The 23,078-nt window shown below is 45.4% G+C and overlaps 1 protein-coding gene across 4 annotated transcripts in view; it reads right to left on the bottom strand.

The window, feature by feature from the left end:
* The window catches only part of LOC144691467 (phosphorylase b kinase regulatory subunit alpha, liver isoform-like), a 163,768-nt gene that overhangs the window by 76,337 nt on the left and 64,353 nt on the right, over positions 1-23,078 (bottom strand). For all 4 annotated transcript variants that reach the window (XM_078559576.1, XM_078559574.1, XM_078559577.1 and 1 more), the window contains exons 14-21: positions 17,372-17,450; positions 14,607-14,741; positions 13,444-13,553; positions 12,292-12,436; positions 10,868-10,946; positions 10,230-10,408; positions 7,838-8,017; positions 750-838 (exon numbers count right to left, since the gene is read on the bottom strand). In XM_078559576.1, the coding sequence (XP_078415702.1) occupies positions 750-838; positions 7,838-8,017; positions 10,230-10,408; positions 10,868-10,946; positions 12,292-12,436; positions 13,444-13,553; positions 14,607-14,741; positions 17,372-17,450 (996 nt within the window). The remainder of the gene's footprint in view (positions 1-749; positions 839-7,837; positions 8,018-10,229; positions 10,409-10,867; positions 10,947-12,291; positions 12,437-13,443; positions 13,554-14,606; positions 14,742-17,371; positions 17,451-23,078) is intronic.

Genomic DNA, 23,078 nt, shown 5'->3' with positions numbered 1-23,078 from the left:
CTTACCCCCTCCAGAACCCTTCCCCCAGAACTTCTTCCCCTGGAACTCCTCCCCTTCTCCCCCCCGGAATTCCTTCAACCCAGATCCCCTTACCCCCTCTGGACCCCTTCCCCCAGAACCCCTTCCCTCCCCGGGTCCCTTCCCTCCCGGAACCTGTTCCCCATTCCAGACCCTTTCACCCCCAGAACCCCTTGCTCCTGTTTAGTCCTCCCACCCTGCCTCGATTCCCTCCGCCCCGGCTTAGTCCCTCCCCTTTCCTGACTCCCTCAGACAGCCGCTACCCTTCGACCTTACCTTCCCCCAGGACTAATCTGCACATTTAGGGTTCGCGCACTTGGGCCACCAAACTGCCAGGTCGGTGGAGGCAGCCGATGATTTAAGTGGCCAGCTGCCTCTGTGAACTGCACGCGCGTAAAACATGCCCCCACCTCCCAATTCCGCCCCTGGGAAAATGGGAAGTACTTAGGGTTTCCAGGCAGTCCAGCCATGACGGACAACCCTTCCATCATGGTGAAAGTCAGGGTCACGAACTGAATGGCCTCTTTCTGTGCAGTATGATTCTGCAGTTTCCCAGGTGACAGTAAATATTAGATTGTGCGCTTCAGAATCTGGACCACCCAAAGAGAAAGCCTTCCAGTGTGTATTAATGATTGCTTTGACCCAATCTGGCCCAATTATTTTCTATTTCTTTTAAATGTCAACCCAATGAGATAGATAAAACAAAGTCTTAAATACTTTTGAACACCAACCTTTTCTGGCTGCGACTTTGGTACTTCCAGTAGGTTCAGAGGTTTCTGCTGAGTAATTGGAACTTTAATGGGCAGGTACATGGAGACATCTGTGTGAAAAATCAAAGTAGACATACAGAAAATGGGATTAGGCAACACTTTCATCAGCCGCAGACAATATCTGTGTTTGCACCTATCTGGTTTCTGTTTCAATATTACCTATTTCTCAGTAAAACGAGAGCAAAATACTGTGGATGCTGGAGATCTGAAATATCGGAGATCTTTTCCAAAGAAGAGTCCTATTGGACTCGAAACGTTAACTCTGTTTCTCTCTCCACAGATGCTGTCAGACCTGCTGAGGTTTTCCAGCATTTTCTGTTTTTACTATCTATTTCTCAGCTGGTACAAAGTCATTCAGGGGATTCCTTTAGATTTGGGTACATTGGCAATTAATTCATTTACAGTAAAACAGAATCATACTCATCCCTGGACAAAGTCAAGTAATTCAGAACTTTAGAAGTGTGTGTCTGTGAGAGAGAGAGAGAGAGAGACAGAGAGAGAGAGACAGAGAGAGCAAAAGTATGTATATGTGTGTATATCTGTGCATGCATAGCTGAGCTTCAATGACTTCAAAGGCTTTAATATAATCAGCTCTAGAGGCTTTGTTGACACAGTTGTGCAATGGGATCTCATGATGAAAGCTTGGTTGATCTCCAAACTAATGGCTTGAACTCAGCAGGCGTTGTTCATTAATTTGTGCATTGAAAATTCCTTATGAATGCTTGGCTAAGATCTAAATGCACTAATAGAGTCATAGAGGTATACAGCACAGAAACAGGTCCTTCAGCCCATCTAGTCGATGCCAGCCACCAAGCACCTATTTATCCTAATCCTATTTTCCAGAACTTGGCCTGTAGCCCTGTATACTATAGCATTTCTAGTGCTCATCTAAATACTTCTTAAATGCTACGTGTGTGCATGTGTGTGCAGGCATGAGTTTGTACCTGTGTGTTTGTACATCTGTGTATGTGCATGTGTATGTGTTTGTGTACGAGCACATGTGTGTGTGTATCTGTGTGTTTATCTGTGCGTGAGAGTGTGTATCTGTGTGAGAGTGTGTATCTAAATGAGAGTGTGTGCGTATGTCTGTGTTTGTGGGGTGTGTGTGTACGTATGTGATAGTGTGTCTTAATGTGAGAGAATGTGCATATGTCTGTGTGTGTGTATTTGTGTGTGTGTGTGTATATCTGTGTGTGTGTTTATTTGCGTGTGAGAGTGTGTATCTATGTGAGTGTGTGTGCATATGTCTGTGTGTGTGGGATGTGTGTGTGTATCTGTGTGTGACAGTGTGTCTGAATGTGAGAGAATGTGTGTATGTGTGTGAGTGTGAGTGTGTATGTGTGTGCGAGAGTGTGAGTGGGAGTGTGAGTGGGAGCTGGATTTTCCTATCATGACGTGGGGCTGACCCACATCGGGCAGGTTTTAAAAGTGGGGGACAAGACCCACTTCCAGAATTCCCATCTCCATTCCCATCGTCGGGAATTTTGAATGGTGGAGGATAAGAGGGCGGTTTGAGCGCCTGCTTGCAGCTGTCTCGAAGTTGTCAGCTCCACTGAGGAGGTGGGTATTTCAGAACCCCTGCAATCTTCATGGAGTCGGACTGGGGTGACGGGGTTCACAACAGCTCAGAGTTGTTGTGAACCACGGGGGAATCCTGGTTTGGAGTTGAGAGGTAGGTTCCAAAGGTGTTGCCAACTTCACATGTCATAAAGACATGCTGTATGTTGTTATATGTGTTTCTAATTCAGTGATTGATGATATGGCTTTGATCTTAAAAGGTATGTGATCATTAAATTGGTCAACATTGTTAAGGTAGAAAAGTCTTCGGATGCAATAGATTTCACTGTCCACTGGATAATGTGGCTTCTGCATTTAACAACACTGAAATTCAGATTTGACTATGTCAATTGCCCCCTTTGATTTAATCTTTTCATTGAATTTCAGTTCAGACATCTGTTTAACTGTTTCAAAGCTTGGGCAGATGGCTGGACACTTTGAATTTCAGCTCAGCTATCTTTATCACCGTTTCAAAGCTTTGACAGATAGCTGAGCTTCTTCAATGACTTCAAAGGCTTTAATATAATCAGCTCTAGAGATTTTGTTGACACAGTTGTGCAATGGAATCTTATGATGAAAATTTGTCTGAGTTCCAAACCCTCAAATGGCTTGAACTCAGCAGGCATTGTTCATTAATTTGGGCTTTGAAATATTATTATGAATGCTTGGCTGAGTTCTAAATGCACTAATAGAGTCCAATCTCAAAAACAACCTTCGACCATCACTTCTGCCTCCTGCCACTAAGCCAATTTTGGATCCAATTTGCCAAATTGCCCTGGATCTCATGGGCTCTTACCTTCTTGACCATTCTGCCATGTGGGACCTTGTCAAAAGCCTGACTGAAGTCCATGTAGACTACATCAACTACCCTCATCTACAAACTAGTCAGCTCTTCAAAAAATTCATTCAAATTTGTTAGACATGATCTCCCCCGACAAGTGGAGATTAATCCTGTCCCTCAGAATTTTTTCCAATAGTTTCCCGACCACTAAGGTTAGACTGACTGGCCTGTAACTGCCTGGTTTATCCCTACTACCCTTCTTGAATAATGGTACCATATTCACTGTCCTCCAGTCCTCTAGCACCTCTCCTGTGGCCAGAGAGGATTTGAAAATTAGTGTCAGAGCCCCTGAAATCTCCTCCCTTGCCTCAGATAGCAGCCTGGGATACAACTCATCTGGGCCTGGGGATATATGTACATTTAAGGCCACCAAAACCGTAATACCTCCTCCCTTTCAATGCTAATTTGTTCAAGTATAGCACAGTCCCCCTCCCTGATTTCTACACCTACATCGTTCTTCTCCACGGTGAACACAGATGGAAAGTAATCATTTACAATCCCACCTACGTCCTCCGGCTCCACACATAGATTGCCACTTTGGTCCCTAATGGGCCCTACTCTTTCCCTGGTTATTCTCTTGCTCTTAATATATTTATTAAATGCCTTGGGATTTTCCTTTATCTTGCCTGCCAGTGTTTTTTCATGTCCCCTTTTCACTCTCCTAATTACTTTTTTAAGTACCCCCTACACTGTCTATACTCCTCTCAGGCTTCCGCTGTTTTCAGCCCTCTCTATCTGCCATAAGCCTCCTTTTTTCACCTTATCCAATCCTCTATATCCCTTGACATCCAGGGTTCCCAGGGCATGTTGGTCCTACACTTCACCTTTACAGGAACATGTTGGCCCTGAACTCTCACTGTTTTTTTTTTGAATGACTCCCACTGGTCTGATGTAGACTTTCCTACAAGTATCTGCTCCCAGTCTACTTTGGCCAGATCCTGTCTTATCATATTGAAACCAGCCTTCCCTCAATTCAGGACCTTTATTTCCAGTCCATCTTTGTCCTTTTCTATAACTACCTTAAATCTTACAGAGTTATGCTCACTATCCCCAAAATGCTCCCCTACTCACACTTCTACCACTTGCCTGGCTTCATTCCCTAAAATTAGGTTCAGTGCTACCCCTTCTCTTGTAGGGCTTTCTACGTGCTGTCTCAAAAAGCTCTCCTGGATGCACTTTAAGAATTCCGTCCCCTCTAAGCCTTTTACACTAAGACTGTCCTAGATAATATTGGGGAAGTTGAAATCCCCTACTATTATTACCCTATTATTTTTTCATTTCTCTGAGATTTGCCTACATATCTGCTCCTCTATCTCCCCTCGACTGTTTGGAGTCCTATAGTACACTCCCAGAAAAATGATTGCCCCTTTTTGTTTTTAAGTTCTACCCATATGGCCTCATTTGAAGAACCTTCTCAGATACCATCCTTCCTTACTGCAGTAATTGACTCCTTGATCAATAGTGCAATGCCACCTGGATTTAGCTCAACAGGTGTTGTTTACATAGCTGTCAAGGGGACTGTGCGCTTGGTTGTTTTGACAGTTTTATGAGGTCTTAATAGGATTATGGTTTTTTCAAGTGGTTTTTACATGATGGTTTCTTTATTGACAGTTTTATGACCTCTTAATAGAGATTATGCTTTTTTTCAAGTTTTTTTGGAATGACTTTGTTTATCTTGACAGTTTTATGAACATCTCAAAGCTTTCTCAATGTTATTAGAGGGCTTGTGAATTCTGTATATAGTGGATACTGGGTTAGTGGGTATGGAGGAGGTATGGCAGTGTGAGGGGTTTGTGTAGAGGGTATGGAGAGGTTGGTGATATGGGGATGAGAGATATGGAGGAGGTATGAAAGGTCTATGGGGTATGGAGAGGGCATGGGGGTTTACGGGGGGAAGTGGGTGGTGGACGAGGTGGGTAGGGGTGAGGGTTAGAGGGCCTCACACTCATTTACAGAACTGGGATGATGTCTTTTAACCTGCCCACCTTGGTAACCGCCTGCCACTGTTTCTGCCTCAGGCCTGCTACCAGGGCCAGCAATGCTGACTCCGGCCCATCCCTACCACCCCACCAAGAAAACAGCCTGGGAGGACACTGCCCAGTAGAAAGCGGAATCATGACGGCGGGAAATTGCTTGACTCTCTCCTCCAAGATGAAAATCCAACCCTGTGGCATGTGTACGAGTATATATATGTCTGTGTGCACATGTGTGTGTATGTGTGTGTCTGTGTGCTTGCGTGTATGTGTGGTGTGTGTGTATATGTGCATGTGTGTCTGTGTGCATGTGTGTGCGCGCATGTGTGTATCTGTGAATGCTGATTGTGTGTGTGGTCTATGTATGCCTATGTGTGCGTGTGCCTGTGTAAGCCTACACGTGTGCGTGTGTGTGTATACCTATGTATGTGTGTGCGAGTGTGTGTGTCTGTCTCTGTGTGCCTGTGTGCATGTGCGTGCATTTGTGTGCATCTATGTGTGTGTGTCTCTCTTTCTTTGTGAAGTTTGTTTGTGTGTGTGTCTCTGTGTGAGTGCGTCTGTATGTGAGTGTGGGTGCCTGTGTGTGTGTGTGTCTCTCTCTCTCCCTGTGAGCATGTGTCTGTATGTCTCTGTCTCTTGTGTGTGTCTGTGTGTGTAGAAGACAGGATGGAAGAGTTGTATCAGAGAGGAGGGGTTTCATGGAGGCTGGGGAAGGGGTTGTGTGAGTGGGCCGGGGGTACTGGGAAGTGGCAAACTAAGAAAACTTTCACAACATAAGTCACCAGAGATCTTAACCCATTGTTCTATCCAAGCCAACTGGCAATTTGACCAATTTAATTGCTGGGCAGACAGGATAAAATGAGGCCTTATGTAACTGCATCCTCTCCAAATCACAAAAACAATTGCAAAATAAATGTTGTAAATTTACAATGTAGTGGCCCATGTGCTTTTGGGAGAGTAAAAAAACAATCACATAATGTTAGGATGGTGGTCTCTTTAAGAACTGGGCTTCTCTGGAAGATGATGTCTTGTAAAAAGCAACTTGTTCCAGGAACTGATCGTGTGACCAAGCTGCCGGGGAGGAAAACAATTGAAAAACAAAGGGTAAACAAGAAATTTATTGGAGGGCACTTCTCTTTCAAGCAGTTTAGATTAAGCAAGCTAGCTGTAGGGGACATCTCTTTCAGCAAAATCCTTTGTAGTGGCTAAAATGGTTTAAACCCCTTGATTACTGAAAGATTCTATTAACAGTGGGCTGGACTTCTGGGATAGCCAAGCTGGGAAGAGAGAGAGAGAGAGATAGGCAAGGCTCCTGAGTTAAAGAACATTAGAACCATGAAAGTTCCGATCCAAGGTGGCTACGTTTAAAACTCGAGCAACACCTGTGTTGAACAGTGAGTCTACAACTGCGGACAGTTGGAGAAGATTTGAAGGGAAGTAAGCCCAGGAAATCTCAACTCTATGAATCTCTGGAACAGTACTCAGATCAAGTGGTTAAATTCCAATTTCTGATAAGTGGGATAACTTTGGGGTATAAGTCAAATGAGTGACGAAGGAAATTTAACTTAAAGGGCTGTAACTTCCAACTGGCATCGGAGATTGCTGGCCGGCAGGAATTAGAGGAAGTAAATGCACACTTACCTGCCCTTAAAAATTACGCTGACCCTTCCATTCGCCAGAGCTGCTTGGGGTCTGCATCAAAAGACTCCTCGCAGGCCCCAGCGAAGTGCTGCTTCAAGGAGGCCATGCCCCCGCCCCCCCTTTTTTTATGGCACTAGCTGCCGTAAAGCAGGGAAGTTTAAAGGGCCAGTGAAACTGACAGGCCAGGGGAAGGTAAGTGGATAGGATTTGGAGGGTGGTGGGGGAGGGGTGGTTGGTCAGCTTTCCAGGGAGGTTGGGGGGGGGTGGGGTTCTGAGGTCTGGGGCGGGAGCATGGGGAGGTCAGGGGATTGGGGTGGTGGAAGGGAGGTCGAGAGGTCAGAGGTCGAGGTTTGGGGGGTTGTCAGGGGGGTGGGGGTTACAGATTCTGGAGGGTGAGGGTTGGGGGTGTTGTGGAAACAGTCCCATTCGGAGGGGGGGAGGGGGAGTCCCATTGGGGAGGGGGGAGGGGGTGTGCGGGGTGTCCCATGGGGGTTGGTCTGGGTCTTTACAATAGTTACCCAGAAGTTAGAGGGGTTTTAACTCTTACATCTTTTTCTGAGTAACTATGGATGTAACCCTGGCGTATCCATCTGAAGTTTGTCATTCACACCCATTTTCCCAGCTCAGCACAATTGTCCTGAGGAAGTGTGCACTTCTGGGCAATTGCCGTGGAAACCCTTACCTGGCAACTTCCCAGAGGGATTCCCCAGCGCATCTCAGGGGTACCTCCCAAATCCGATGCTGGGGAGTTCGGAGGTTACAGCCCAAAAAGCTGAGTTTAGAGTATAAGTGTTCACTCTACTTGATCTTTAACGTCTTTAATACCTTTAATGTAACTGACTACTTAAGATAGTTATTAGTGTTCATATTATTTTATTCTTGTGTAGGCCTTTGTTTTAAACAGTGAACCTTGTGGCTTTACCTTTTGCTAAATACCTGGTTTTTGGATTTCAAACAAAATAATAAAACATTACTGGTCTGATCATAACAACAAAGACAGTGCAACTCTCTTATTCTTAAAAATAAGCTTTGATTACTTGGTAACTCCAGTCCCTTTGCTTTGGCCACCATTGATATTATGTCCCTTGTGGTGTGCTCAGCCTCAAACACGTGATGCGTCCCTGGGCTTTTGGATGTTGGAGGCAGTCGCTTTGACACAGGGGTCGTGCTTTGTAGCAGATGATTTATATACTGCACAAGCTCATCTTGAAAATCAACTGTGTATAAAAGGAACAGAGGCAGTCACAAGCTAAAAATCATTTCATTCATACTATTCTTCAACAGAAAGTAAAACAGCCATATACTTGCAAATCCTAAGGGAACATTTTATACCACACAATCTGGGATCTTTTGCTGATCTTACAAATCCTTTATCTCTTGCCGGGCCTTTATGATTCTCAACATCAAGTGTCCTCGAGATCTCTAAAGTTAGACCCTAACCTAGGACTTGCTCATGTGCACAATGTTAACTTGCTAAGGTACTCCAGATAGTAGCAGTATAATTTCAGAATATTGCTAAAAAAAGAGAGACATGCTGTTGAAGCTTTTCATCTTGCACTCATCAGGACACATTCACAAGAATGCCAAATCTCAAAGGGAGCAACAATTTATACTGCGTGAGAAAAGAGTGCTGATTGGTTGGCAAGTTGACTCTGATTAGTTGAGGTGTTGCGATGGAGAATACACCAGGGAACTATTATTCCCCCATGCTTTTGCTTAATTCGAAAAGGGTGCAATGCCTGGGCATGTTCCTTTTGCCTGTGACTATTTCAGAATATGGTCGTTGTTCGTCACTGTCTGCATCACATGAAAAATGTATCCGGTTTCACTCCATAAAGTCAACTGATGAGAGAGATCCCACTCTCAGGACTGGGTGCAACTTTAAGATAAAGCAACTTGTTACAGTGAGCATTTGTCTCCCAAGGTGGGTACAGGGCATCATATACAAGGTGTGTATGTGGTGCACGTTGATTGTCTGGCGGCCAGTCAGCAGAGAAGATAAGATGGCATGACTGGCAGATGGTGCCATGATCATTTGCTGATACCCGCCATGGGTTAGGAAAATGTGCATTTAGAAAATTCAGAACAAACTAAACCCAGCAAGAAGGGAACTTAGGAAAATGATATCTGGATTTTTGCACACCAATTCAGCACAATAACTAGCATTTTTAAAAACTCCTTTAGCCTGTCTCTCCTAACCGAGAGAATTACAGGGCATTTACAGCAGAACAACAGGACACTCAACCCAACTGGTCTGTGCTGGCGAATATGCTCCACATGAGCCCCCTCCCACCTCCTCTTCATCCCACTCTGTCAGCGTATCCTTCAATTCCTCTCTCCCTCATGTGTTTATCCAACTTCCCCTTGAATGCACTGATACGATCTGCCTCAGCCACTGTGTGTTAGTGAGTTCCAAATTCTCACCACTCTCTGGGTAAAGAAATTGCTCCCAAATTCCTTATTGAATGTATTAGCAATTGCCTTATATTTAATGTCTACAGAAAGTTGGATTCCCCTCAAGTATTTTCTCTACATCTAGCCAATCAAACCCTTTCTTAATTGGAAAGACCTCTATTCGGTCATCCTTTTCTATGTAAAGAGCACCAGTCTGTTCAATCACCACACCATTGAGCCTGGGGCGAATATACCACCCCAAGAGCTGCCAGCCAATCAGAGGCTTCAGTACAAACAGCAGCACTGCCCATACTCCAGGAGGCTCAGGGAGAAGGTCAGCGATGAGGTCCCAGGAGCAGGTTAGTCAGACGGATTCAGCAGGGCCAGAGAGGGAGGAACGGGGGATTAGTATTTAGGGTGGGCTGGGGTCTTCAGCTGTGAATGGCCCTAGCCTCCAGTGGGTCTCTCCATCAATCATGGACCATCCAAGTAGAAGGAAGTCCCCCAGCTTGCAGGCATGCCCACCAGGATTTATCTGGCAGGTTGCCCACGTGTTGTGGCCCCTGGTAGAATACTAGCGGCAGAAGGATCAGGTCCTTAAATAGCCACTTAAGGACCTCAGTTGGCTTTTGGCCATCTTTGAGCCTTCCCCCCCTGGATTTAATCGGGGGGAAGTCGGGATGGCAACAAGGTCTCCACCCTCACCTTCCCACATGACTAAACAATTAAACAGGCCCCCTCTCCCCCGCCTCTAGGGGGAGAAATAAAATCTGCTCTGTGACTCCATTGACTTCAATAGAAGGTGGGCAGATTGAAATTAGCTTCCAAAATCTCTTAGCTCACTTAAAAGTAAGAATCCACTACAAATAATTCTTTCTCTTGTTTAAAAATTTGTCATATTAAACAGAAAGTAATCTTTGACTGCACTGAATTTGTAATTAGGTTCTTCCAAAGACCAGCATTGTCCACAAGTGTGTAGGCCAAGCCTGTTGTGGAAATGGAGAAGTGTGCAAGTAGAATTTGGAAGTTTCCTACCATCATTTCTATAGCATGAATTGTGCACAGATACAGCTTCTTCCACATCATCATTCCGGCTGCCACTGTCTTCACTAAGATAATCATCCAACAGAAGACCATCAGGTCCTGGGTCCAAGAAACTCAGATGTGTGTAGCACGAGGTAATCAGAAATTCAGATAATTTGCCAGTTTTTACTCTAGGAGGTTAAACATTTTAATCACAGTTAGTTATATCTACAATACTTCATCACTTGAACATTATCTATCCAATAATCTGAAAAGATGGAACCACAGTGCACTCATCATTCCCTCTCTTTAGCTACTTTCTTCAAGAGGGCACTGGCTTCCATGTGTTGCTCCATGATTATGCTTGGCAAATTACTGTAGTAGTTTGCCATTGTCTTCTGCAGCATGGCTGACCAGGTAACTCTCACCACCCGTCATAGACGTATTGAAAGGATTACAAGTTGATAATCAACCTGTTATGGCCACATTAAGAACACGCCAGCAAGTCCTGCAGTGGGACTTGAACCCAGAGCTTCTAGCTCAGAGGCAGGGATGCTACCCACTGCACCACAAGACCTCACCTTGTAGTCATCATTAATTCCACTATTTAAAATACAAACAGTTGTTCACATCTATGTACAAATTCATACCTGGCCCCACCAAAGTATCCGTCCTGTAGTTTTCGAAGAGTACAAAGAATATTTGAGTCAATATCTGCTCCATCCTCAGCTGCAACAGAAACAGCGCAAGTTTAAAAGGTACACTGCTGTCCCCCAACCTTCAAATCAAAGGCTGACAAACTCAGCCTGTCCCTGCTCAAACAAGTAGTGCTTGGAGGTCAGGAGAAAATTTCAGTATCCCACTTGACGTGACATGGACAGATGATCAGTAAAGACTAGGACTGTATGAGAAAGCAATGACTGTGTTCTACTTCTGTAGAGGAAGTGTTGCTGTGTTAAACCCAGGCCCACAAGCAACACAGTGGGAGAAAGAGACCTGGGAGTCATTGCAAACACTTTTTAAGTTGCCCAAAACTAGAAATGGTTTTAGTTTAAAAACGAGAGAATACAAAATCTCTAGGGCGGGATTTTCGGGTCATTGGGCGGGCGTGGTGGGAGGGCCCGGGAGCAGCTGGGAAATGGCCTACCGGCCCCGATCTCACACTGGCTGGCCAATTAACAGCCATCCAGCTTGAAAGGCGCGTTGAGAAGCTCAGCGTTGCCGGGGGTGGGGGGGAGGAGTGCGAGCGCAAAAGTCTGCGCATGGGCGGGGGAGCGCCCACCGAAAGCTCCCTGAAGGCAGGGAGCTGGAGATTTTTAAACCAGGGAATAAAGTTTTTAAAATCTGGAAAACACGTACACACAGCGGATTCACTCACCTCAACATGTATATTTGAAAAATTCTGCCCCCAAATGTTTTTTAAATTTAAATACAGAAACCTCATCCCGCCCGTGGATGAGGTTTCCGAAAAAATCCAAAGGCCGCCTGGCCGATTTGCCAGCCCGCCAACCATAAGGATGGGTGGGCAGCAAAAATGAGCTTAAAATTAATTGATTAATGGCCTTAATAGGCCTCTTAGTTCTCGGTGGGCGCACTGCCGACCGAAATATCACACGAGTGTGCGATAACATCGGGACGCTCACCCAATGTCATGGGACGTAAAATCCTGCCCCTAAATTCCATTCCTGACCTGTTCGAAAGTAGTGGATCTTCACTGCAGCGAGAATTGTACAAGTCTAGTCAGTCACTTTTTTGGGGGATATAAGGCATCAATCTCAGGTTTCAAAGTTGCAGATCTTAGCAACATGCACCTATACGCACTGACCTTCATCAAAAATAAGTGACTGAAACTGTCAGTTTGTTACTGGACAAGTAATATCCATCACAAAAGCACAGAGCGAGGCCATTCAGCCCATCGTGCTTCGACCAATTCAATCCAATCAATCCCACTCCCTTGGCCTTCCAGCTTTTCCTTATGTTGTTTCACAAAAAGTAATTACAGTGTATTCACATTGAGATTAATTTACATAAGGTAGATTCCAACAAGGTGTACAATGAGCAGACCAATTCTTACATAGCATGCTCTGTGTGATTGGAAACGTGACTGTTGGCCGTCCTGTCACCTTCCAGCATGAGAAAAGGTATGCGAGGTCGGTGCGGAGCATTTCCACAATCATCCGGTTGTCCAAGGCCAAATAGAACTGATGCTGATCAATAAACTGTTCGTTCAAAAAGCACAACAAAAATTGATTAAACAGCAGAATTCCCTTGCGCCTGCTCATAATACATTTTGGTACCAAAAATGCTTTGGTAATTTTAATTTGAAATACTGGCCCAGATCTCCCAGTGTCAGGGTAGCCGGTGACTGGATATATCCTGGAAAATGCGCCACGGGAATCCTCGGAAGTCCCGATGCACTGACTCTGTGGGAATTGTCCGGGAAGCTTGAACATCTGTTGGGCAATTCCCCCGCTCCCCAGGACCCTCTGGAGAAGTCTCCGAGTTAGAGTCGGGGACTTCGGACAGTACTGACTCAGTTACCCGGATAGTTACCCAGAAAATATTAGACAGATTTAACCCTGGTCTAACACCCGGGTAACTATATAACTGACGCCTGCTACCCCCAACTCCGCCCACGATGTCCTGACTTCCCCCTGACCTGATCCAACCTCATCACCCAACTCCCCCGACCCCTCCCAACTGCACCATGACCTGTCTTGCCAACCTCTCCACCTCACCCAGCTGCCACCCTACCCCTCCCACCTACTTGCCTTACCCTCTCTACCCACTTACCTTCCCTACCCTGCCCCCAACCCATCCTACCCCCTGACCCACTTACCTCACCCAGCCTGCCCCCGTACCCATTCTACCCCTACCTACTGACCTTATCCACCTCCGCCGGAGGTGGACTCTTACTCTCAACAATGGAACCGCGTGGAAATGTAATTTTCATGTTAGCCCACAAACCAAATCATTTTCACAGGAATGGGAGAGAATAGGGTAGAAGGGAATCTGTCTGCATACGAAACCCTCAGAAATATCACCACTCCAAACAAATTCTTCCAACTTGACATTTTGTGCGAGATGTTTAAAATGTCTTTGCGTATATGGAAAGAAATGTGTGCTGCATTATTAGCTGCTGTTTAGGCTGGAGTTATGGATTCTACTGCACAAGAACAGCATAAAGAAGTAGAGAATTAATTTACATATCAATCTGGATGCTTACCTGTGGAGTAAAAGTGAAGGTCTGATTTCTAATCACATATAATTTAGATGTACCAAGGACACCGATATGTCTGTAGGGTCGTCCGCTAAGTTTCAGTTTCCTGTTGCACCCTGCAAAGAATTGAAACAATCATTCCACATGCTGCCTCTCCTTACATGAGGGGGCCAGACTTCTCTCGATTACTACACAGAAGAAAAGATAAATCTGCCCAAAGCTCAAGAAGTAGGGCCTAGGGCTGGATTTCATGGTGTTGTGGGGCCAGCCCTCCCCTGAATAAAAAGTCAGGTGAGGTGAAGGGGGGGGCGAGCCCGCCCACGTTCCTGCTGACTTCCCATCAACAAATGAACAGTGGGTAAGGGAAGTGGGTAAGTGCGTTAAGGTGAGACTTCTGCCCCCTATCTCGGGAGCAAGCCTGGCCTTAGAGAGCTGCCGGCCAATCGGTTTGGCTGGCAGCTCTGCAGTCCCAGCAGCGCCAGGCTGGAGCGGTGGTCACTGCTGGGATTGCAGGCAGTCCCGACGAAGAGGAGCCCGGACTCAGAGGTGGCATCACGGGGCCAAGCTGGCAGGGGAGTGAGGAGGTGGGGGCTGGGTTTAAGAGGCAAGAGGGAGGGTAAAGGGGTTGTACTACCTTGGGAGGGGGCGGTGCCTCCAAAGGAGATCAGCCCCCACCCTGCCCTCCACATTTGGCAGGACCTGAATGGCATCAACCACCTACCTGCTGCAAGTAAAATGCCGGTGGGGGCGGTGTGTCCAATTAATCGCTACTTAAGGACCTCAGTGGGCCTAGAGTAGGTGGAAAGGCCACCCGCTGGATTTTATGAACCCCTGCCTTCAAACCTACCAGTGGGGGAGGATAAAATCCAGCTCATACTGACTCTCCTGAAGGTTATCAACAGAAATACTTTTCCATCCTGTTCCCATATTCCACATTCTCCAGCTTCAGGCCTAGAAAACGAAGTCAGGCAGGAGGAGAATTCTGCATCCCAGAGCCAGGTCCCTTGTCCTGTTCTCTTGCCCCTGGCCTTGAACCTAACTGAGCACTTTCATTTTATTCATTCATGTGTCCATAGAAATCTGTCCCAGTGTTTGACTGTGTAAACTGACGTGACCAACACACAGTGATTGAACTGGTGTGAACAAAATGAGTTTTAAGCAGCACTTACCTAGTTTTGCATAGATGTGGCTTAGAATTCTTCCTGGCTGTACTCTGATAGGAAGAACATCGCAAACACCGTCTACATGCAAGTTATGCTTTGCTAAAATGTTCTTTATCTTTTCTGTTTCTGCCAATATTGACACTATGCAACAAGAAAGAGACAATTAACCCCAGGAATGTTAATTCAGTTTGATTTTCTAGTCAAAATATTTCCACAACGAGGGCATATTGGTTGATTTTCAAATAGGTTAGAAAGTGGTAGAGTGAGGTAGATAATGCTAACAGCCTGTTTGCTCCTGTTTAAATTAAGCTGTTACCATTCCTACATCAACAGTACATTCATCAAATCCTGAAGGGCCAGGTACAGATAAAAAGCTGATTTTTTTTCTCAATCAGTGCTTCATTAAGGAAATAACTTGCATTTCTAAAGCACCGGTCATGACCACAGGACAAGCCAAAGTGCTTTACAGCCAATGAAGTAGTTTTGAAGTGCAGTTACTGTTCAAATGTGGGAAATATGGCAGGAAATTTGCACACAGCGAGCTCTCTAAAACTTACACCTTTGACCAAGATTTTGGCCATCTGCCCTAATATGTGCCCTTATGTGTCTCAGTGCTCATTTTTGCCTGATAACGTTCCTGTCAAGCACCTTGGGCCTGTTAATTGTTCGAGGTGCTACATAAATGCAAGCTGTTGTTGTTGTTGCATGGTTATATAAGAAAATGACTGGCTATTTATATTAAGTTAATCTTTTGTTTAAAACAATCAAAACCTATTTGTGCATTGATGCAAATGTTGTCCTTTAAGGAAACAAAAGTCAAGGTGAAATACTTCAACTTTCTCCAATCATGTTCTAGAACAGAAAATATTGGTCCACACAGAATATCTCCCACTGTTCAAAAAATCATCTGCTTCCTTACTGGTTTGAAGATACTGCACTCCAGCCTTCCCCTCTGCTGGTTCACCTCTGTTGCATCTGATACCATGTTGTAGGAAGGGTATTAACATTTCCAATGTACAGCTTGGTTTTGAGATTCCTATAAGGCTGCTCTGGGGTGCAGAGGAATTCTCTTCATCTGGTTTCAAGGAAGTCAAGGGGGACAGGCAAGAGAGTGGCATTATGGTCACAATCAGACCTTACTGCAAGCTCGATGGGCTGAATGGCCTACTCCTGTTCCTATTTCTTATGATCTTGTGGCTCTCCATCTCTTTTCACCCTCCTCGACCACTCCACCATCTTCAACACATTAACCATTTCATCCCCTTCCTATGTCTTTCTTCTGGAGTCAGCCTCCAGCACAGCGTTTGTTCTTCCCTCCTCCAATAGTTTCTCCTGCCTACACAGTCAGCTGTGATGTAACCAGGGCTTATCCTCCATCACCTAATCTTCAACATTCACATGATGCCCATCATCATCAAGAAATGAGGTTCAGCTTTACTGCTGACGACACCCAGCATTAATTAGAAAGCTGTCCCTACTCACTGTAACTGTGGACACACATCAACATCTGAATGAGACTAAAATTCTCTCAGCTCAAATTTCCCCAAAACAGAACTCTTGCTTCATGGAGCCTCTAGGCCTCTCATTCTGACTCCATTATCGTCCCTCAGTCTGAGTCGGTAAGTGTGAAACCATGGCATGGAACTTCCTGCTCGTTCCTCCAACTCCACAGCATTGGTCAACTACTCTCCACTCCTTCCCTACTGCTGCTGAAGCCTCAGTCCACATCTTCATAACTTCAAGAACGTTCTTCTGGCCAGCCCATTGGACAGCACTCCATCAGCTTCAGCTGGGGAGATGGTGGTGTAGTGGTAATATCACTCCAGGGGCCCAGGTTCAAGTCCCACCATGGCAGCTGGTGGAATTTAAATTTATTTAATAAATAAGCGAGTGTCAGTAATGGTGACTATGAAATATCATTGATTGTTGTAAAAACCCATCTGGTTCACTAATGTACCTTTAGGGAAGGAAATCTGCCATCCTTACCTGGTCTGGCCTACATGTGAGTCCAGACCTAGGGCAATGTGGGTTAACTGCCCTCTGAGATGGGTGTGGCAATCTGCTAAGTTCAAGGGCAATTAGAAGTGGGTATCAAATGCTGGCTTTGCCAGTGATGCCCACATTCTACAAAAGGGTAAAAGAGCTCATTCAAAACACAGAAGCATGTATCCTCATGTGCTCCTTCAGCTACTACACACCTCCTCTCTGCATCTTGCTGTGTAGCTCCCTCCATGGATGGAATGTTATGGCCCCCGTCGCAGCGGTCACGGGGCCAGGAAATGCAGCGGGCCGTTCAAAAGTCCACTGACTTTGGCGGGACTGGAAAATCCCGCTGGCGGGAGGGGCTGTGAAATTCCGCCCCGTGTCTCTAAAAACTCTCATCGAACCTTCTCTGCCACAATGCTTTGGAAGGTCCCTGCCCAGCTTTCTCCATTGTTCTCTTCCTGCTCAGCACCCAAGCTTTTTGCCCTGATCCTCAAAGGGTTTTCCGCTGGGATGTGTAGAACGCTAAAGAAATGCAAGTTATTACTGGCCGCATCGAAACATGCAACAGTGAGCGAGTTACACCTTCGAGGTCACCGGCTGGTCTGATACTTGGTGTTATGAAAACATTTTGCTGAGGGGAAAATTTGATACATTTTTAAATAAATTTCCCCGCAAACAGGACAGTTTAAATAGGACATCAATTTTTCCCAGCAAGACCACTTTGGGCTATTGCAACGTTGAAGCTTTATCTTGGAGAATAGAATAATGATGGATATCTGACAGACCTTGCACCACAACATCGGGCCTGCCAATGGTCGACAATCTTCGGCTTAAAGGATCAATCTCCCCAGGGGCGAGAAATCCCTGCAAATCAAACCAAACCAATGGTTAAAATAAAGCACAACTGGCTGAAGGTGAGTGAACTACATCTGCTGCTCCGTCGTTGAAAAAGTGATCAGCGTACCCTCAGCACGTTCCCACTCAAACACAAAGAGCCTTCATAGAAAATTACAAGTGAGATTTGTTCCAAAGGTACTGGAAAATGAGCAACAGTCATGTCGAAAATAATTTCAAACCCTTTCTAAACCCTTATGGAATATTTAAAGCCTTCTTATAACTGCCTAGCATAATTGATGGAAGTATCCCACAAATAGTTTCATCACAAATAGTTACTGAAATGTCTGCCAAGCCCATAGCCTAGCTCCTAAAGAATCACTGGTATTACCACTAGAAAATCCTTCACCTTTAACTAAACCTAGTTTCGCAAATGCTGCATTATTCCATTTCAACAAAGGAAAAATGGCTAAGACGCTAAAATATATTTTACCATTGTACTTTTCAGATCCAAACTATTTCAATTATACTTTACAAGTTTATTTACCTGCTTGTCTCACTGATAAATATTACATTTATCAAATGCCCTTCACAGTGAAATGTCTCAATGTACTTAACAATAGCTTTTTTGTAATGCAGTGATGGTTTAGTATCCAAAGGTGACATCCACTCTGCATCAACAACAGTCCACAAGTAGTTAGAAGATGAGTGAACACTCGGCTACTTTGTCGCCTCACGTTTTCTCTCCTGCCCTCTTGAAATCAGAATGACTTTTGGCAAATGGCCTGTCACATGCTGCTTCAGAATAAAACACCTCAAAATGTAAAGAAAAATAGCGCCCGTGTTGGTTCACAGATGGCCGGCCCCATCATTCTTAGAAACATTTTTATTGGTCTTTCATGCTTAGTCCAGTATGTACAAACGTAGATAGGATCTGGTTCACAAGTATGACCCCATTGCTAATCTGTTGAAGACACCCAGTAAAGGAAAAAGCTGGAGCTGTTCAACATAGGTTTCTGTACAAAACCAAGTATAACTTAAATCCTGGCTACTTTTCCCTTCCACACAGTCTCCGCCGACACTGGTTTTTATATACGTGCTCTAACCTATCCCCAGTCACTATCAGCTGCTCTTCATCACAACCAGAGCATGCACCAATTGTCACAGCATTTGCAACATGAACACCCACCAGGGGAAGAGGTGGCTGGTTTCAAGGAGATGACGCTGGCTTGGCTTTGGGGCCACAGTGATCATCTTTGCATCTCACCATGGCAGCTGGTGGAATTTAAATTCAGTTAATAAATCTGGAATATAAAGCTAGTCTCAGTAATGGTGACCATGGAACTATCATCGATTGTTGTAAAAGCCCATCTGGTTTTCTAATGTCCTTTAGGGAAGGAAATCTGCCATCCTTACCTGTTCTGACCTATATGTGAGTCCAGACCCACAACAATGTGGTTGACTGTTAAACTGTCCTCTGAAATGGCTGAGCAAGCTACTCAGTTCAAGGGCAATTAGGGATGGGCAATAAATGCTGGCCTTGCCAGCGACACCCATATCCCATGAAGGAATAAAGAATTTCAAAAGAGCTAAACTTAATAAGGCAGCAGAACAGATCAATTGATTAACCTAGCTGGGTGGGGACATAGCTGATGCTGAATATGACAGGCAGCCTTTTGAACTGCATAAACACACACAGAAAGGTGTGTGGTGAGTGAAAGACAAAGTGCATGGCTGCTCATGTACTAAGACAAATAAAAACCTTTTTACTAATTAAAAGTGCCTAATGCCCAACAAAACAAAGACAAGCACTATGAAGAGTTAAAGAAAACTAGTGCTGCTATCAGATCATCTAAACAGTTAATGGAGATAGTAGGTAACTGTGGTGATAAATGGGAAATTGTTGCAGTGATGTCAAGGCCTGCAGGAACTTCAAAGATCATAGGCAGAATTTAACGCTTTCCCCGAAGGGAGATGGGGGTGGGGTGGGTGGGATGGGGGGTTAGGGGTCGGGGGGAAGGGTGTGCCCTTTTAATTGGGCAGCAAGGTGCGGGGTGGAGGACCATCACTTTCCCAACCCCCTCCCCGATTAAAGTCCAGGGCTGGATGGGTGAAGAACGGCCTTCCCACCCGGAAGCCAACTGAGCCTCTTCAATGGCCATCCTGACCGGTATGCCTACATCCTGGTGGAAGGGTGGCGGTGGGGTGGGGTGGGGTGTGGGGGGGGGGGGCCCCTCCTACTTGGGCAGCCAAACCCAACAAAGAGACCCCTTCAGCAACCAGGGCCGTCCACAAGTGAAGACCCCTGCCGGCCCTTAAACGTAACGCCCCTCTATGGGCCTCCCCAACTGGCCCTGGTGAGCCTGCCTCACCTACCTTCACTCCAGGCTCCAGCCACGATCCTGCAGCCTGGGCCTCTTGCAGTACCGGCAGTGACCACAGCTCCTGGTGGTGCTGCTGGTACTGGAGAGCTGCCAGCCTCTGATTGGCCGGCTCTCAAAGGCAGGAAATTTCTTCTGACCATGATGAGGACCCCAACACCAGCCAGGCAAGTGCCTGATTGGCATTAAATCAAGTCAGGAGTTGCTCAGGATGACCACAATGGGGTCGTCACTGGCTCTGTGGCTGTTGGACAGGCCCACCGCTGTGAGCATTAAGTTCCGCCCCATATTGGGTGACTGAGAGATTCTAAGGGACGGGTTAGAATGGACCCTGAGGGTATGGCAGATATCCCAAACCAATACAATCAAAGACAAATTAAAACTGTTCTGTGGGGAGGCTAACAATTACATTGTTGAAATTAAAATAGGTGAGGGTATAATTTTAGAAAAAAATAAAGGAGTTTAGAGTAGGTTGGGCTGCCAGCCTAGACGATATCCATCGAGAGTCCTTATGGAGATGGGAAAGGGGCTGTGAGTGTGTTTGCTGGCATTGGTGACTGTTCTCTCAGATTGGAAGGAAGCCAGCATTGATCCAACTTTTAAAATGGGAGATAGCCCAGAACACACCCATTAGCTTGAAGCCTGAAATGGGAAATATTGTGGAGGGAATCATCAGTGATGGTCTACAACAACATTTAGACAGAGAAAACTTCATCAAGGGCACCCTATACAGCTGTCAGGAAAGAAAGGCCTGTCTTACCAATCAGATTGAGGATTTTGGAGAAAACATGCTCAATACATGAGGGTAGATATTGGATCCCCAGACCTTCAGAAAGCTCCTGCTTCTGTCGCTCTAGAAGATCGAATCTTGTGGAATTAGTGGCTGTGTGCTGGGTGGGTTGTGAATTCAAAGAGTGCATGGGTGAACTGCAACAATTGTTTATTCCTGTCTGGTGCAAAAGTAAAACAGGAAAGGTGGCCAAACCGTGGCTTTCATGGGAAATTAGAGATAGTATTAGATGCATGGAAGAGGCATACAAATTGGCCAGAAAAAGCAACAGGCCTGAGGATTGGGAGCAGTTTAGAATTCAGCAAAGGAGGACCAAGGGATTGATTCAGAAGGGGAAAAGTAGTAAGCTTGCGGGGAACATAAAAACTGACTGTAAAAGTTTCTATAGGTATGTGAAGAGAAAAAGATTGATGAAGACAAATGTAGCTCCCTTACAGTCAAAAACAGGGGAATTTATAATGGGGAACAAAGAAATGGCTGACCAACTAAATACATACTTTAGCTTTGTCTTCATAAAGGAGGACACTAATAACATACCAGAAATGTTGGGAAACACAGTGTTTAGTGAGAGGGAGGAACTGAAAGAAATAGTATTAGTAGGGAAATGGTGTTGGGGAAATTGATGGGATTGAAGGCTGACAAATCCTCAGGGCCTGATAATCCACATTAAGGAAGTGGCCCTAGAAATAGTGGATGCATTGGTGGTCATCTCCCGAGATTCTATAGACTCTGGAATAGCTCCTACAAATTGAAGGTTAGCTAATGTAACCCCACTATTTAAAAAGGGAGGTAGAGAGAAAACAGGGAATTATAGACCAGTCAGCCTGACGTCGGTAGTGGGGAAAATTTTAGAGTCCATTATAAAAGATTTAATAGCTGAGCAGGTGGAAAACAGTGGCAGAATCGGACAGAGTCAGCATGGATTTACGAAAGGGAAATCAGGCTTGACAAATCTACTGGAATTTTTCGAGGATGTAACTAGTAGAGTTGATGAGGGGGAGCCAGTGGATGTGGTTTATTTGTACATTCAGGAGACTTTCGACAAAGTCCCACATAAGAGATTAGCGTGTAAAATTAAAGCGCATGGGATTGGGGGTAGTGTATTGAGATGGATAAAAAATTGGTTGGCAGACAGGAAACAAAGAGTAGGAATAAATGGGTCTTTTTCCGAATGGCAGGCGGTGACTAGTGGGGTACCACAGGGATCGGTGCTGGGACCCCAGTTGTTCACAATATATATTAATGATTTAGATGAGGAACTAAATGTAATGTCTCCAATTTTGCAGATGACACAAAGCTCGGTGGGAGGGTGAGCTGTGAGGAGGATTCAGAGATGCTTCAGTGTGATTTGGACAAGCTGAGTGAGTGGGCAAATGCATGGCAGATGCAGTATAATGTGGACAAATGTGAGGTTATTCACTTTGGTAGCAAAAACAGGAAGGCAGATTATTATCTGGATGGCTATAAATTGAGAGAGGGGAATGTGTAACGAGACCTGGGTGTCCTTGTACACCTGTCGCTGAAGGTAAGCATGCAGGTGCAGCTGGTTGGAAAGACGGCAAATGGTATGTTGGTCTTCATAGCCAGAGAATTCGAGTACAGGAACAGGGATGTCTTGCTGCAATTGTACAGGGCCTTGGTGAGACCACACCTGGAATATTGTGTGCAGTTTTGGTCTCCTTATCTGAGGAAGGATGTTCTAGCTATAGAAGGAGTGCAGCGAAGGTTTACCTGACTGATTCCTGGGATGGCGGGACTGACATATGAGGAGAGATTGAGTCGGTTAGGATTATATTTGCTGGAGTTCAGAAGATGAGGGGGGGGATCTCATAGAAACCTATAAAATTCTAACAGGACTAGACAGGATAGATGCAGGAAGGATGTTCAGAACCAGAGGTCACAGTCTGAGGATACAGGGTAGACCATTTAGGACTGAGATGAGGAGAAATTTCTTCACCCAGAGCGTGGTGAGCCTGTGAAATTCGTTACCACAGAAAGTAGTTGAGGCCAACACATTGTATGTTTTCAAGGAGTTAGATATAGCTCTTGGGGCGAAAGGGATCAAAGGATATGGGGAGAAAGCGGGAGCAGGCTATTGAGTTGGATGATCAGCCATGATCATAATGAATGGCAGAGCAGGCTCGAAGGGCCGAATGGCCTACTCCTGTTCCTATTTTCTATGTTTCTATGTTTACATGTACTGAATGATGGCAGGCTGCTCTGAATGGATTTGTATCTGGTTGGAGACCGGTTCCCAGTGCCCTCCCATAGGGAGTGGCATTAGGACCTTTGCAATTTACCATCTCCATTCATGTTTTAGATGTCAGGGAATGGACCCCAGGTTTTTGATGATCCCAAGTTATAAGCGAGAGCTAGCACTGAGGATGCTCCACTAGTGCAAGCAATGTGCTGGGGGAAGGAAAGCTTTAGGCCAAATTACAGTTAACCGAGTACAATGTAATGTGGGTGGGCAGGCCAAATATACTC

This window comes from Cetorhinus maximus, chromosome 16, assembly GCF_964194155.1.
Source record: "Cetorhinus maximus chromosome 16, sCetMax3.hap1.1, whole genome shotgun sequence".
Lineage (NCBI taxonomy): Eukaryota > Metazoa > Chordata > Chondrichthyes > Lamniformes > Cetorhinidae > Cetorhinus > Cetorhinus maximus.
Note: the sequence above shows the minus strand (reverse complement) of the source record. Positions and strands in the feature narration are given on the sequence as shown.